Source organism: Sminthopsis crassicaudata, chromosome 2 (genome assembly GCF_048593235.1).
Source record: "Sminthopsis crassicaudata isolate SCR6 chromosome 2, ASM4859323v1, whole genome shotgun sequence".
Classification (NCBI taxonomy): Eukaryota; Metazoa; Chordata; class Mammalia; order Dasyuromorphia; family Dasyuridae; genus Sminthopsis; species Sminthopsis crassicaudata.
In genome coordinates this window covers 231,511,018-231,528,818 of record NC_133618.1, presented here as the reverse complement: position 1 = coordinate 231,528,818, position 17,801 = coordinate 231,511,018, and the positions used below count along the sequence as shown (strand labels likewise).

General features: G+C 40.6%; 1 protein-coding gene across 2 annotated transcripts; it reads right to left on the bottom strand.

The window, feature by feature from the left end:
- Positions 1-625: 625 nt before the first annotated feature.
- Positions 626-16,141, bottom strand: SLC2A10 (solute carrier family 2 member 10). 2 transcript variants are annotated; one of them, XM_074288540.1, is made up of 5 exons: positions 15,496-16,141; positions 8,466-9,827; positions 5,033-5,155; positions 3,193-3,328; positions 626-1,444 (listed from the first exon to the last, which is right to left on the bottom strand). In XM_074288540.1, the coding sequence occupies exons 1-5, from the start codon at positions 15,497-15,499 to the stop codon at positions 1,348-1,350; spliced, it is 1,722 nt and encodes a 573-aa protein (XP_074144641.1). In that variant the 5' UTR covers positions 15,500-16,141; the 3' UTR covers positions 626-1,347. The 2 variants fall into 2 exon arrangements, with proteins under 2 accessions (XP_074144641.1, XP_074144642.1); XM_074288541.1 differs by lacking the exon at positions 3,193-3,328 and having other exon boundaries at positions 15,496-15,680.
- Positions 16,142-17,801: the final 1,660 nt, after the last annotated feature.

Below are 17,801 nucleotides of genomic sequence, written 5' to 3'. Positions count from 1 at the left end.
AAACCAATTAATAGATGGGGAGACAAGCCAACAAACTTCATATTATTATAGAATATAAGGCCAAAAAGGACCTTGGATATTATTTAATCCAACTCGTTTTATAGATGAGAAAATTGAGGTTCAGAAATGGTAGCTGATGTGTCCAGGGTGACACAATAAGTTAGTAGCTCAGTTAGGACTGGAACTTGTATCCTGAGATATAATAATAACAATAATGTAATAATAATAATGGCTAGTATTTATGTAGCACTTTACAAATATGTTTTAAGTAATGGAATATCATTGTTTTATAAAAAATGCTGATTTTATAAAAGTCTGGAAAAATTTACACAAACTAATGCCGAGTGAAACAAACCGAACTAAGAGAATGCTGTACTCAGCAACAAGAAGATTATCTTATGATCAATTATGACAAAACTGGTTCTTAGTGATCCAAAGCAATTCCAATAAACTTTAGATGGAAAACGCCATGCACATCCAAAGAAAGAACTTAATATGGATCAATACATACTCTTTTTACGTTTTGTTTTTTTTGTTTTTTTTTCTCCTAGTTTTTTTCATGTTCTGATTTTTCTCTCCCAACATGACTCATATGGAAAAATGTAAAAAAATGAATATTCACGTATAACCTTAAACAAAAGAAGCAATATTATCTTTTATTGAAATTCATCCAGGAAAACAAAAAAAAAATTTCATTTTATCACAACCTTGAGAACTATATTTATCCCCATTTTATAGATGCAGGAATTAAGGCAGACAGAAGTTAAACGATTTAACCAAAGGTCACACAGCAAATAAGTGTCTGAGGCAGAACTTAAATTCAAGTCTTCCTGACTGCTTCCCAACTCAATACTCAAACTATACTAAGTTGGTGCTTCTTTGTTATTATTAGAAGATTCTGCAACTAACTCTCTCATAGTAACAGTAAAAGAGAGTAAAAAGTTTTGAAAATTGAAATACTTTATGAACTGTGATTTTAATATTATATTTCACATTAAATACTCTATTATAAAAGCCCAAAGGGAGAAGTTAAGGCAAAGCAAATCAGGGAGTTTGGTTCTCACCATCTGCCACCAGGCAGCCTGAAATCAAGACCAAAGATTCAGGATTTTCTGATTGTCATCAAGAAGAAAGGGAATTTGGGGTAGGGAGAGGAAATAATCAGTCACAACTTGGCCTTTTCTCTCCTATCACATAAAAGTACTAAAGTGACCCTGAAATTGAGTCCTCTCCATTGTGGGACACAATGATTTCTTATAAGAGAAAGATGAAAATATTCAGTGGCTGCAGTGAACCCAACTGCTAATTATGTTGGATCTGTCCTTCCTTCCATGAAGCTGGAGTGTCTCAGGAAGCAGTAGCTGTATCTACCAGGCTGTACTGAGCCCAAGCTGAGCTGGGTCCTTGGCCCAGGTGGCTGTTGATCAGTTTCCTAGGAGAGAACCTGTCAGACAAAAAATATGATCAGACAGATGTGCACAGGTAGTTTCAGGATAGGGAGAGGAAAGGGAGGGGGGGGAACCCCAGAAAACATTTGAAGGTAAGGGCCACAACTAGAGGATGCTAGATCAAGTCCATTTCTAGAGGCAACTGAGCCACCGGTCACCTGTAGAGAACCCTTAGACCAGGGGACCTATGGGCTCCATGGGAATTTAGGTATCATACAGTCCTCTCATTTTGGCTTTCAGAATCCGAAACAGGACCCTACGTGGGGTGAGGTTTAGGAACTCAACTGTGCTGAGGAAGACTGATTTTCTGTTGTGTCTCCTCACTTAAAACCAACTCTAATGATATTGCCATCATGTTAAAAATCTGATTAAGCAGAATAGCCCTTTTTAGACTAAAGCAGACTAAGTGAGCTACATCCAGCCCCTGTGCCCAGGCTGCTGCTGCCACCCCTTCTATTTCATCTCCTGGATTCCTAAATCCTGACCCCTAGCTAGGCTGGCTGGCCCCAAATGCCTCTTTGGCTCCTGGGTATCATCTCCTACCACTTACAACCTTCATATCCTCTCTCCTTTGCTCTGGGCCAAGCCTCTAGTCTCATTCTAGAAGGGAGGGGAAGTCAAGCCAAGTTATGTGGGGATAAAGAAGCTGAGGATATTTAGCTAGGAGAACAGAAGACTTGGGGAGGATTTAATCATAATCTTCAAAATTTTGAAGAGTTAGGGACTAAATTTAATCTATGGAAAGGCAAGAGAAACATAAGGCCTATGAAAGGAAAAAGGTGGACTTCAGCCTCTCTCCCTAACGGAAATTCCCATCCCTGTTAACTCTAAAGTAAAATAATTGCTAATAATTTGGAATTGTGGAATATGGAAAAGACCACTTCAGAATAGAGTAAGCTGTGTAGTGACGGTTGTGTCTGGAACAAAGCTTCTTAAGTTGTGGATAATGACCTCATTTGGGGTCCTGTAACTGAATGTGGGGGTTGTGAAATCATGATTTATTATCAGTAAATGTTTGATATAAACCTGTATACCCAGGATCATGAAAAAATTTCTTGGGTGAAAAATTTCTTGGTCATAACCCTGAATAGATAGGTTTATAAAATAGGCATACAAATCAAACATCTACTGATAGTAAAGCATAAAGAAATTTATTTTAAAACAATTCCTTGCTATACATATAATTTTACTATTTATTAAAGACAAAAGCAAATTTGCATACTAGTGAGATGGATGTGTTTATTTTTATATAAAAAAATTAAATTTTGGCAGAATATTTGATATCTCTTACTGTTGCCAAATTTTTCAACACTCACATTCAGTTAGGCATCCCTATATGGGATTGTGATCCACAGTTTAGGAAGCTTCGCTCTAGAAGATACTAGATGATCATCAGTAAAAATGCTTCAGGGGAGATCCCTGCAAGGAGTAAAAAGTGGACAAAGGACCAGCTCTATGGCTCTAAAATTTTATTATTCTTAGATTTAATGATTCTTGGGAACTGGGTCCAAAAAAGAGCCATGAGGGCATGAGAAAAACCAGCAAGCAATAGGAGATGGGTCCAAGAAGTGAAAGGGGTGGCACATGGCAGCCAGGAAAAAAAGAAAGCAGTATTGGGAAGGAGGCAGAATACAGACCATAAAATTCAAGAGCTGTTTATCAGGGATTTATTTTCTCCGTCACAGGTATAAGGGGGTAGTTTGTGGAGATTTTAAGCTCTGATCCTGACTTGTTGGTGACATACCGTCTTCTCTGGAACTGTTGGTCTATCTCTGCTAGTGACTGGCCTTTGGTTTCAGGGACAAATAAATAAATGAAACCTAGGCCAATTACAGCCATCAGCCCATACAGCAGGAAGGTCCAGGACAAGCCAATTGCTCCTAAGGAAACAAAAGGGACAATGTGGGCAATGGTTTGTGGTAACAGATCACAGTAAGGTCAAGGATCTTCATGTTAGACATGATGATTTGGTTCTTGTAGGAGGAAACAGGGCAGGAACTAGTCCATTATTATGGCCAGTTCCCTTAAGGAGACTGTGTGATAAAGTAGAAAAAGTCTTAGTTCTACAGATAATTTGGGTTCAATCCTGTCTTTGACACTGACCACCTCTGTGACCTCAGGTAAATCAAGTTTTTCAGGGTTAGATTGGATGACCTCTGAGAACCTTTGCTGCTCCAAATCTATGAACCTTTTCATCTCATCAGAAGAGGAAATAAAGGCCTTAGAAGGGGAAGAGTAACATACATCAATCTATCACAAAAGGGTAGCTAGGTAGGGCCACAGTGCACAGATTCCATCTGGAATCAGAAAGACCTAAGTTCAAATCTACCTCACTCACTTACTAGCTATGTGACCCTAGGCAAGTCACTTAGCCCCGTTTGCCTCAGGTTCTTTATCTGTAAAATAATGGGGAGAAGAAAATGTAAAATCATTCCTGAATCTTTGCCAAGAAAACCCCAAATGGAGCAAAGAGTCAGACATAACTAAATATGACTAAACAACAAAAATCAACCATGTATCTATTAAATGCCAGGTATTAGGCTAGAAACACAAAGATTAAACAATGCCTATTCACAATGAGCTTGCATTTTAAGGTATGTGTATGTGAATATGAAGAAATCTATGTATAAAAATACAAAGTAGTTTAATGGAAAGAGGATGAGAAAACAGGAAATCTGGGTTCAAGTCCCAGCTTTGTCACTTAAGATACACATCTTCTGAGGTACAAGGGAACTGATTTAATTCTCTTAACAACTGAGGAAACTGAGGCCCAAAGAAATGATGTGATTGGCCCAAAGTCATAAATAGTAAATTAAAAAGGCAGAATTTGAACACAAGTTCTCTGATTCAAAAGCATGATAATTTCTAAGGTCCAGGGCAGCTAGGTGACACAGTAGTTAGAGTACCAGTCCTGAAATCAGGATGACCTGAGTTCAAATCTGGTCTCAGACACTTAACGTTTCCTAGCTGTGTGACCCTGGGCAAGTCACTTAACCTCAATTGCTTCAGCAAAAAAAAAAAAAAAAAAAAAAAAAAATCTAAGGTGTAGGCCAGCTCTATGATTCAGTGATCTTCACTTATTAAGTTCCTATTATGTGTAAGGTACTGTGTTAACTAAGCATCAAGGATACAAAAAAAGACAAAGGAGATGTGCAAAAAAACTCTGTATGAACAACCTATATACAGGATAAACTGGCAATAATCTTCCTCAAAAGAGGAAGAACACTAAAGGGAACTCTGGAAAGGCTTCCTGTAGAAGATGGGATTTTAGCTAGACTTGAAGAAAGAGAAATTAGAAGTAGAGATGAGGAGGAAGAACATACAAAGCTAAGATTCAAGCCTAGGTCTCTTGATTCCAGCTTGACTTGAACTAAATTGAAATAACACTATGTAGAACTTTTTCAATTATGATTACATAGAAGAAGGATTTTATTCCCTTATCCCCAGCTCCCATTTTATACCATGTTAAACACCTACCCACCTGTAATTCTGACATCCAGAGTTCCCAGCCAGTGACAAAGCCCATGCTTGCCACTCCCCTGTAGGCAAATGAAGGGCAGCTTAATTTAAGGACAGTTACTCACCAATCACATCAAGGAAGGAGAGACTGATCAATAAATTGGCAGCCCAGTTAAAACTATTGCAGAAGGCAAATGCCCGTCCTCGGATTTCAGCTGGATAGATCTCACTGAGGACCAACCAGGTGACTAGGGGACAGATAAGATAGGAAGGAATCAGGTCAATTCAACTTTAAGGAGTTAAACAGAACCTGAGATCTATGTCTGAGCTCGGGTCAAGTGATAAAGAAAATTGTCCTAGATTGGGGAAAAGGAAAAGGAAGCTTTACATTCACCAGAGTTAGAACCAGAGTTCAAAACTTGTGACCCAAAATAAAGACTTGTAGAATTTGTCACCAGGAGTAACAGGGTGGGAGAGATAACTGGGAACATTGGGTTCTGTTCTGTGTGCCCCAGCTCATACTAGGTAGGCAGCTATTTATTTCATCTACAGATAAAAATTGCCACAACTTTCTAATCTCTAGCTAAAGGTTCCATTTAGCTATAGAGATTTCTCCTTCTCTTTTTCCCTTGATCTTTGGGCAGCTAGATGTCATGGATAAAACATTGGATCTGGCTGGAGTCAAGAAAAACTGAGTTCAAATTGGGCCTCAGACACTTAATAGCTATGTGATCTTAGGTCACTTAATTTCTGTTTGTTTCAATTTCCTCAACTGTAAAATAAAGTTAATAATAGTATCCATTTCCCTGGTGGGTTGTGAGAATCAAATGAAATAATATCTGTAAAGCACTTAGCATAGTGTCCTGGCATATAGCAAGCATTATATAAATGCTACTATTAGCTTACTGGTGTGCAAAGAGCCTTTCTTAAAAATGATTTGGGTGTCAAAAGATTTTGGTTCAAGTCTCAACTCAATCATTAATTCACTGTGTGACTTTAGTCAAGTCACTTTCCTTCTCAGACTGATTTTTTCCCATCTCTACATGTAAAATTACAGGGTTAAATTCAATGATGAAAGGCAATTAAGTGGCTCAATGGATAGAGTACTGGGCTTGAGGTCAGGAAGATCTGAATTCAAATCCAGTCTCAGGCAATTACTAGCTGGGTGACCCTGGGCAAGACATTTAACCCTATTTACTTTGTTTCTTATAAAATGAGCTGGAGATGGAAATGGCAAACCACTCCAGTATCTTTGCCCAGAAAACCCCAAAAGGAGTGAGGAAGTCAGACAACTTAAAAATAAGAGATTTGATGATGCCTAATGCCCTGCTCATCCCTAATAGTCTATGACTTATGCATAGGTCCAATTTATACATTTCCTTTTATAAAACAGGGCTACACTGCAGGGTCTAGGGAGGAATAGCTAAAACACAAAGGACTTTGCACTGCGTAGCATTTAATAAAAATTAGAAAGGTGAGCATAGAACATAGAATGTTAGGGATGACATAAAGTATTTACTATTTGAGTTGGAAGGGCCCTTAGAAATTGAATACAGAACACAGAATATTAAAGCTAGAAACACCTTAGAAGATAGAACATAGAATATTAAAGTTGGAAGGACTCTTAAAATATAGAACATCCTTCTCAACAATGAGATGATTCAGACCAATTCTAATGATCTTATGATGATTAGAGCCATCTACCCCAGAAGGAGGACTGTGGGAACTGAGTATGGATCACAACCTTACATTTTCACTTCTTTTGTTGTTGTTTGCTTGCATTTTGTTTTCTTTCTCATTTTTCTTCTTTTTTGATCAGATTTTTCTTGTGCAGCATGATATTTGTATAAATAAGCATGCTTATATTCAATTTACATATATTTTTACGATGTTTAAAAATAAAATAAAATGTGGAACATGGATTTTAGAGATGGAAAAAGACCTTAAAACATGTAACAAAAAAAAAAAAAAAGAATGTGGAACACAGAATATCAGAATTGGAAAGGATCTTAGAACCTAGTCATGAAATCCCTTCCCCTTAACTTTCAGACTCAGAAGAGTGACTTACTCAGGCTGACATGGCAAGTTGGAGACATGTTTGGGCCTCCAGAGACCAATTCTTCTGACTCCCAGGAATATGCTCTTCTGTGAAGTGTGTCTAATTTAATCAGATGTCTCTTTACAAATTAGAAAACAGAAATCTGCTCAAGGCCACATGGTAAATAGCTGCCATAAGTGGGATTAAAACTCAGTCCCCTCCTGATGCCATACCTAGTGCTGCTGTCCAGCAGTATAGCTACCCTCAGATGAAGTTAGCTTTGCTGTGCCCTAATAACTAACCTAAGGTAGTGTGGTATGGCAGAAAATGTGTGAGAGTTGGAATCAAAGGACTTGGATCCAAATCCTACTCTATGAAGAAAAAAAGAAAGAAGCATAGACAAACAGGATCGCTTCAAAAGCTAGAAGTTAAATTTGATGTATTCAAAAAGCAGATTAAACTGTGCATGATAGAGATCTGTAGTTTCACATGCAATCCCCTTTTCTGTACATGGAAAGGCCTATTAATAACTTTTTTTTTTATTTTAAGTGAAAATAAAACTATTTTTTAAAAAATCCCACATCTGGGCCAGCTAGGTGGCACAGTGGATAGAGCACCATCCCTGAAGTCAGGAGGACCTGAGTTCAAATCTAACCTCAGACACTTAACACTTCCTAGCTATTCGACCCTGGGCAAGTCACTTAGCCCCAATTACTTCAGGAAAAAAAACACACACAAAAAAAAAAAAAAAACGAAAGAAAAAAAAAAAAAAACACTTCTGCTACTTACTAGTTAGAACCTTGGCTCATTTAATCACTCTTGGCCTGAGTGACTGGTTTGTAAAACTACATGGGTTCTAAGGTACTGCCCCACTTTAAATGTATTAACCTTTTGGGGGGCTTTTGGAGCATCTCTTAGCACAGGCATTCTCATGATGCCCAAAATCCTTTAGGAGGTTTCACAAAATGATAACAACCAGAGAGTCAAGAGAGCCTCACGTTTGTCACAAGTCACTTAATTCTCCAAGTCTCAGTTTCTGTTTCCGTGAAATGGGTTGTGATTTATGGTTGACAAAACTTAAGTATCATTACGCCAATTTTCAAAGAAGGAAAGTGATTTGCCCCTGTCACAACACTAACAGGCATCAGAACCAGGATTGAGACCCAGGTTTCCTGACTCCAAATCACTTAGTACATTCCCCACTTCACTTTCTCCCTAATTTCCCAGAGAAAAAATTTAGGGTCTGGTCTTTTCTCTGGAAAGATTAGGGAGAATGGGTTTTCTCTTTCCCAAGGAATGGTTATTTATCCAAAGAAATGACTAGTGGAATTTCAGGTTGGCTGATGTGGGGGAGAGATTTCCATATGGAAGGAAGTCCCAGGGATCCCTCTGCTATAATGACAGAAGTTACCTGCGCTGTCTACATATAAAAGTGGATCCAATCACCACCACTAGGATGTGTCCTGAGGGTTCCTTGAGGATGGGAGTAGCTAAGGTTAGGCTTGACAGCATGCACTTACTTGGTCCAAATCCAAAAGAAAAGGCGCTCACGAATGCCATCATGCAGAGTAAGGCGATCCAGTTTAAGACCCAGTGCTCATTGGTCGAGAAGTCAGTAACCAGGCTACTGGTGCCATATGCTGGTACATCATAAGTTGGAGGAATAGTCTCCTGAGCCCCTGAGGAATTAGCAACTTTCCCTCTGGCTTTGGAACCAGACGTGTCCATCTTTAGGGAAGTCAATCTTGTACTGGCAAAGCCTGGATTCCCTGAGTTCCCACTGGTGCCTTGTAGAGGAGGTAGACTGGGGTCTACCTGGAACACAGGGGGCCTGGAGGCAGAAGTGGTATTGAGGGCCCCAGCAGGCATGTGGCAGCCTTGGATGGGGTCCATTGACACAGTAAAGCCAACTAGCCCAATGCCACTGACTGAGACGGCCATGATAGCACAGCCAGCCATCAGCAGTACCCTCCTCCCAGCACGGTCCACCAGCCCCATAGCCACCAGTGTAGCAGCTACTTTCACCCCTCCAAGTCCCACAGAAGCCAGGGTGGCTGAAGAACCCCCTCGAAAGCCCACAGAGCGGAATATGGTAGATGCATAGCAGAGTACGTTGGGCTGGCCAGTGAGCTGCTGGACAAGCACCAGGCCCAGGCCCACAGCTGTCCGGCCCCGCATGTTAGCTTTGGCCCTAAATAGGCTGAAGAAAGAGTATTCTTTCTTCCTGTTGAGACTGGCTGTGGCTTCTTCTGCTTCTTCAAGGCCTCGGAGGGGAATGAGGCCCTTGTGGGTCTCAGATTCAGACTTAAATTGTGGCACCAGACTGGGTGAGAGGAACATGAGGCATAGGGACTGCATAATGGCCGGGGCAGCTGCCCAGCCAAACATGTGCCGCCAGCCCTGCGCTGTGTCTGCAAGCGCATAGTTGAGAGCATAGGAGAACAGGATACCCACAGTGATGCCCACTTCATACAAGGACACCAGCACACCCCGGTGCCGCGGTCCCACCAGTTCTGAGACGTAGATGCAGCAGGCCATGGAAGACAGAGAGATGGCGAAGCCCACCATGCCTCGGCCCACGGCCAGCCATGGCAGCGATCCTGCCAGGCTCAGGCTCAGGCTTCCAGCAAGCAACATAAGATTGCTAAATAAGATGGCTTTCTTCCTCCCATAGCGGTCGATAAGGAACCCTCCAACTAAGGAGGCGAGGAGAGCCCCGAGGAGCAGGGTCCCCACCAGGAACTCTTGCTCAAAGCAGCTGAGCCCAAAATCCAGCTGCAGCTGCAGCAGTGCCCCAGAGATGATGGCCAGTTCATAGCCAAAAGTCAGTCCTCCCAGCAAGGAGACAGAGGCACACAACAGAAGGGCAGGAGATCGCAGTCCTGAAAGACAAAGAAGAAAACGTTGTATTCCTAGAACTGCCTCTGCCTCTCATGGCTTGGGCAAGGGAGAAGGTTATTTCAGAGTTAGACCTCTAAATCTACACAATGTGGGTTCTGCACACTAGAATTTCTTGGTTAACTGAATTAAATAATTCAATTGCTTCTGCTTGAAGTTTGTTGAGAATCTTACTGAAATGTGCCTTTTTATACCTCAATAAATAGAGTTTGCTTAACATAAATGAACTTGTCTTTCATGTGAAGGGGTCTCCTGGAGCACTAAGGTGATTGATCACTCTCTTAATTAGTGTTTATTGCCCAAAACTATAGACATAAGATACAAATATTATAGCTGAAATCATTGAATTCAAACCATGCTTTTTATACTTAAGGAAACTTCAGTCCAGAATGGAGAAAAGATTTCTATTAAGATCACACAAAGAAGAAATGAGAAAATTGGAACCGGGGACTGAAGTTCACACTACTCCTTGTAACTCAGGTGGCGCAATGCCAGACTTGTAATCAAAAAATAAAGTGCAAAATTTGTTCTCCTAGCTGAACAGTTAGAAGGTATAGTGAGTAGACCCCAAGGCCTGGAGTCAGGTAGACCCAAGTTCAAATTTCATCTTGACCATTGACTAGCTATGTCACTTGTCCTCCATTTGCTTCAGTTGTCCCATCATTAAAATGGGGGAAATGATAGATAGCACTTACAATTTGGTATATTGGATCAAAAACATACTAAATGAGATGACATACTTTAGTAAAATGCTTGCAAACCTTAGAGAGCTATATAAATGCTAGGTATTAACATTGCTGTTATTTTAATCAATCATTGGTATTTCTAAAAATAAATGCATGTATTTTCTTGTCATTTTCCTCTTTCTCATGGTGTGTCACCTTCCCTCTAATTCCAGGAATCGAAAGCTTCAGAATAATTAAGGTTTTACTATATTATTCAAATTACTGATCCTTCTTCCTCACTTGTCTTCCCCCAACCCTGCATCCAGGGTCATCTCCAGCTACACTGATTTATATCTTGACCCTGAACCTAGATTGACTCTGGGGGAGAAAGTTGAGGCCGGTGCCTAAAATGAGGCTGGTCACTCTGCACCCTCCCTCACTTAAATCCAATTCATTTGCAAGTCCTGACATCATCTTTCTGATGCCATTTTCTTTGAAAATGAAGGACAAAGAACACCAACAATAACCCCACAGTCAATTAATTGAGGAAATTTGTCAATTCTAATATGTTTCTCCATATGTATTTACTTTCTTTCTCTGTCTGTCTGTCTGTCTGTCTCTCTCTCTCTCTCTCTCTCTCACACACACACACATACACACACACACACACACACACACACACACACACACACACACACACACACACAAACTGCCACCATCCTAGTTCAGGTCCTTGCCATCTCTTACTGAGATTAGTGCAAAAGCCTCCTAAAAGGTTCCTCTGCTTTTAATCTCTACTCCTTCCAAACTATCTCATCTTCACAAGCCACCAAAATGATCTTCTAAAGGCAGAGGCTTAATTATGTAGCTTCCCTGATCCAAACTTTTAATGATTTGTCTGCCTGCCTCACTCTTGGTTTCTCACCTACATTTTCTTTTTCCTTTTTTTTTTTTTTCCTTTTTGAGGCAATCAGGGCTAAAAATCCAGGTTTCAAAGTCTTAAGTGTCTGGGACTAGATTTGAACCTAGATTTGAACTCTGGTCCTGGATTCCAAAGCTGCTGCTCTATGCATTGTATCACCTAGTTGTTCCAACATTTCCCAGCCTTATTGCATACTACACATTTTCTGATATTTACATTTCAGAGAAACTGAACTTCTAGCTGCTTCCCAAACTCATTTCACCAGCTTTCACTTCAGTGCATTCACACAAGCAATTTCTTCTGCCTGAAATAACACTCCTTCCTCATTCCTGCTTCTTAAAATTAGTCTCCTCTCAAAGCTGTGCTCAAGTACCTTTTCCAAGAAAGTCAGTCATTTTCCCTTCTACTATTACTTATTTGTATTGTATTATATTGTAATCACCTTCACACAACCCTACCCCCAAGAGAATGTAAACTCCTAGAGGGCAAGGGTTAGGTTATTTTTGTCTTTGTAAGCCTAGTATCCAGCCAAATGCCTTAAACACGTGGACCTTTGAAAAATAGTTACTGAATAGAATCGAATTCTAGCTCTAACATTCTATATTCAAACATAGCTCTGACATTTTATATTCTAAAGTCCCTGTAGTTCAGATACAATAAGCTCATCTTCTAATTTTCCTTTAGTTCTAACAGTCTATATTTTTTTCTTTTATTTATTTATTTTTTATTAAAGCTTTTTATTTTCAAAATATATGCATGGAGAATTTTTCAATATTGATCGTTGCAAAATCTTGTGTTACAAATTCCCCACCCCACCACACTCTATCCTCTCACTTAGATGACAAGTAATGCAGTAAGTCTATAATTTTAATTCCTAGAGCCAGAATTCCATGTTATAAGGTCCCTTGGTTCTGGCACATTATATTCTAAGACCCTTTCTGGCTCTGACATTCCATGTTCTAAATCCTTCGGACTCTGACATTAAATGTTATATGTTTCTGATTCTCGCATTCCATGTTTTCAAGTCTCATCCAATTTTGACATTTTAAAATTCTTTTTCTAGGTCATGAATGACCACAATGAAAACACAAAATATAGAACTTCCTGGTTCCTCACGGGCCAAAGGGAAAGAAAAGTCAACAAAATGTTGACTGTTAATAAAGTCCAACCAGAAAATCCTACAGATAAGACCTATAAGCTCAACCAGACCTTTCTTGCTAACTGGGCTGGTGGCCCAAGGGTCCATGCCTAAACTACACAGACAGTGTCCTTGTGGATTTTGAAAAACTAGAAAAATGTTAACCAAATAAGGTGAACCTGAGCATGAATCTAAAGTCCCTGTAGTTCAGATACAATAAGCTCATCTTCTAATTTTCCTTTAGTTCTAACAGTCTATATTTTTTCTTTTATTTATTTATTTTTGATTAAAGCTTTTTATTTTCAAAACATATGCATGGAGAATTTTTCAATATTGATCGTTGCAGTGAGGCAGGCTCTAGAGAAAATGTTCATGCCATATGCTAATCTAACATGCTCATGGAATATGCTAATATAATACAGTTGTGATAGACATCTTTGGAAGAATACAATGAGAGGCAAAAATGGTACAGGAGGGGTAGAGGTGGAGAGAAGAGACAACTGGAGAAACTGGGAATATTCAATTCATATTAGAGGACCTAGAGGGGAGGATGGGAGGATGAGGAAGGAGGAGGAGAAGAAGCATATTAGATACTCAGAGCCAGCATATTCAGAAGATCTGGCTTTACAATAAAATTAAAAGGCCAAGAAAAGGAAAATTAGTTTATGCAAATTTTTTGTTATGGCAGAAGGTTCTAGAACTCTAGATTGAACTAAAGTTCTTTCTGAGTGATGTGGCAAGGCCTGCAGCAATCAGACCAAAAAACCATTGATTCCTTTGGATATGATAGTGCTGAGGGAGAGAGCAGTGAATTAAAAACTAAGATTAAGATAGGAATCAGAAGGTGAGAGAGAAGACCATAAAATAGTTAATACCTACTCAAACAGATTGAATGAACAGTTTGTGCCCCTATTAATTGCCTGTTTAAATAATAATATGTACTCCCACTTTTTCTTTTAATGCACAGTAGTTTTGTGCATTGTACAACTCACTGGGCATGCATTTTGAGTAAAGACAATTGAAATAATAATAGCTAGCATAGTTCTAAGATTTGCAAAGTGTTTTACAAATATGATCTCATCTGATCCTCACAACAACTCTGGAATAGATGAAAATATCTGAATTTTACACATAAGGAAATTGAGCCTGAGACAGGAGGAGTAAGTTGCTCAGTGTCACATAACCAGTAAGTAACTGAGACAGGATTCCCATTCAGGTCTCTAACAACCTGAGAATGGGAGCAGGATTGAAGGAATAAAGAATGACACTGAAAAAGTTCCTTACCTGTTGAGTAGCAGCAATGGGAAGTTACTAGCTATGCATACAGCACAGACAGTCTTCTCTTTGGACAGTTCAGGACCAGACTGACCGCACCAGCCACCCCAAAACCCTCATTCTTTGATTCAAAATCGAAGTTTCTGCTACTTATTACCTGTGTCAACTCGTGCAAGTAAATTAATTTCTCTAAATCTTAATTTACTCTCTAGAATAAGAAAAGCTAGATGTAGCACTCAAGTTTTTAATCTTGCCTCCTGGGGAGATTGAAGTTGGTAGTTTTTAATCTAGGTGGCGCAGTGGATAGAGCACCAGCCCTGAATTCAGGAGGACCAGAGTTCAAATCTGGTCTCAGACACTTAACACTTCCTAGCTGTGTGACTCTGGGCAAGTCACTTAATCCCAGCCTCAGAAAAAGAAAAAGAAAAAAAAAAAAAAAAAAAAAAAAAAGAAGAGCCTAACCCATCAGGCTGCCTAGGAAGGGTCAAATTGACCCAAATGAGAAATGGAATAGGTCAAAGCTCCTTGGTTATCTTCACTGGGCCCAGAAGTGGCAATTCTCCTTCCAGCCTGGGCAGGAGATCTGGTCTCTTAAGAAAACAAACAACAACAAAAAAGATCCTCAAGTGGTATACAGGAAAATATCCTGGACTGAGAGCAGGAGAAACATGGGTTCAAATATTTTTTCTAAATTATATTAGCATTGGATTTTGAAGTCACACACCACCTCATCTTTAAAATGGAGATGAGAGTGTGGAATAATGAACAGAAAACAGATGAGAAGATTTGGAATCCAGAAGGCAGAAATTCAGGAAATTCTCTAAAAAGTAAATTATGGTTTATGGATCTGCATAGATAGATGGAGCATAGGATCTACGGTGGGAGGGGAGGGAAGGAAAGACAAAGACACAGAAATGAGAGAGAGAGAAGAGAGAGAGAGAGAGAGAGAGAGAGAGAGAGAGAGAGAGAGAGAGAGAGAGAGAGAGAGAGAGAGTGAGAGAGAGACAGAGAGAGAGAGGGGGGGGCTGGGGAGAAAGGGGGGAAGGGAGAGAAACAAGGAAAAGGAGAAGCAAAGGAAGAGGAAGAGGCAGAGTTGAGGACAAGGCAGACTCCAGGTTTGGGGGTTCTGTTGAGTTCTATCTACCCAACAAGAGGACAACAAGGAGAGTAGTACGAGCCTTGTGAAAGAATGGATGGGTCTTTGGAGGGAAGATCCACATTGAAGGGAAATCACAGTGGAGTATTTTGGGAAACTGAACACTTGAACTATGTTTGTTTTGAGAAGAGTGCTTTCTTAAACCTTAATGCCCTATGAAACGGTGGATAAGTAGCGGTAGTTGCAATATACGACTGGGACAAAGTCAGGCACTTGGGTGGACTCGGGCTAGGTCCCGGGATGGGAGTTGGGGAGTCGAAGGAAGTGAGTGAATGGGAAGTGGGGAAAGGAAAAGAGAGAGAGGAAAGAGGGTGGAGCCCGAAGAGGCGGCCAGAGGAGCCCAGGCTAAGAGGGCCCAGAAATGCCCAGAGTTTGGGAGGAGCTGCGGGAATTGGGGGCACGGCCTGATAGGATTTCCCCTTCTTTGGCGATTCCCTGGGAAGGGGCTGGGCCGAGGATCGGGGCTCCTCTCGTTCAGGGGCCGCCTCTTACTTACCCATGGCTAGCCGGGTTCGGCAGTGCCGCGAGACCCGACTTGGTCGGGGGCTGCAGGGAGAACGGAGCGCATCCCTCGGTACGGCCCCGCAGCCGCTCCGCAAACTTTCTGAGATCTCCTCCCTGAACGATCCCCGGCTGCGCCCAAGCCACGTCGGCCGGCCCCGGTCTCAGCTCAGGCCCCCTAGCAGCTAGGAGAGGAGTGGCGGAGGGAGGGGGCAAAATACCGGGCCCGCCCCTGCCCCACCAGCCCCAATCCTCAGGCCTCACACTGGACAGAAGTCCAGCTCTCGGCTCCGCATCGCTGACCAGAGAGGACCTGTGCTGTAGGAACGAATGCCAAGCGCCCAGGATCTGGAGTCGGAAATCCAAATCCGGGTTCTACTATCACTTGGCATTATGGCATTGTCAAGTCCCTTCTCTTCTCCGAGACTCAGTTTCCCCATCTGTAAATGGAAGGCATTGGAATGGATGTATTCCCTAAAGAACCTTCTAGCTCTGAATCCAGTGATCCATTTCCTCTTGCCCCATAGCACCAGCGGGCCGGTTTCTAGGGCAGAATGCCCGCGGGTTTAGGCTCGGACTGGCACCCAGCGGATCCCGCAGCTGCAACCTGCAGGATTAGCTAATCTGGATCCTGCCCAACCTACTTCGTTCCGGCTCCCTCTGGGCTTTGGAATGCGAGACTGGCACTTCCCGCCCTTGGGGAAGACAAACCGGATAAGAAAATATAGAACGCAAAAATGCAAACAGGTCTGAGTCCGGGTGCCGGAGGCCCAACAGCTTCTCTTGAGTATAAACAAATCCACCTAGGTGTGGCCCGGAAAGGAAAACAAACCCTCTTCTGCCTTCCCCATCTCCAAGTGGACCTACTATCCGAGGACTTGGAAGGAATTTAAAATGTTCACTTGCCCAATGCCTTCCCTTAACAGATGATTAAACCTCCTTGCCAGTAAGATCATTCTTGAGGCTCACATGGTTTTCCTAGAATCATTAAATTTATTTTGGATTTTAAGTTAAATACTCTGAAGTGCAAAAGGAGTCGGGTTCTGGCTCTGATCCTAACTTATTAGATATGTGCCTTCAGGATTACTTTCTTTTTCTGCCTTAGTTTCTTCCTCTGTAAAATGAAAGGTTTCCTAGTACTAGAAGCTCTAGAGCTGGAAGGAATTTACTAGATCCAGTAACTTTCAAGCATTTATTACACACCTATTATATGCTAAGCACTGTTAGGAGCAAAGGCAAAAAGATAAAATAATCATAGTCCCTTGCATCCTATCTGGAGCCTCAAATTCTTCATTTTGTTAAAGAGAATAAATACTAGAGCCCCCAAAGTCGTATGACAAATCAGGTTATAGAGCTAATAAATGACAGAGCAGGGTTTGAATCTATATATCCCACCTTCAAATCCACTATTCCAAAAATCCAAATTCCTCTACACTTGTTGGAAAGATTATCACTGGCTCTCTTTATAACTCTGGTGTACTATGAAAGCAGTGTGATACAGAGAAAAAAACCCTGGATTTGGAGTTAGAGAAGCAGAGCTTAAATTGAAACTCCTGCCACATGCTACTTGTATGACTTTGGGCATACTTTATCTCTCTGGACTTCAATTTCCTTATCTGAAAAGTGAATAGTCTTGAAAGAACCTTCTAGCTCAAGTGGCAATTAGGAGGCCACAAAGAATGATGGATCATTACTGATCATTTTTTTCCTCCTACTTAATATCTTTTTTTTTTTTTCCAATCACATAGTTTTCAACATTCAATTTAAAATTCTTTTCAATAGTATTTTCCAAATATATATATAAAGATAGAATTCAACATTTGTTTTTGTAAGACTTTGTGCTACGAATTTTTCTCTCTCCAGCCCTTATTTTTCCCTTTCTTCAAGGCAGCAAGTAATCTGATATATGCTAAATATGTGTAATTCTTTAAACATATTGCTACATTTCTCATGTTGTGCAAGAAAAATCAGACCAAAAGGGAAAATATGATGAGAAAGGGAAAGTAAAGATGGCAAACTCTTTGTATTTAGGTGAGACCACATTGTTTAATGGAGAGAATTGAGCTGTGAGTCAAGAAACCTAGGTTACAGTCTGTGTCACTGATTCAATGTGTGACTTTGGACAGATCATTCTCACTCTCTGGGAATCAGTTTTCTTTTCTGAAAAGTAAGATATTTCAATTAGATTACTTCAAAGGTCCTTTCCAGTACTGGCATTTTAAAAGTTCTATAACCCAAGAACTTTATTTTTTATTTTATTATTATTTTTTTAATTTTTTAACCCAAGATCTTTTAGCTCTA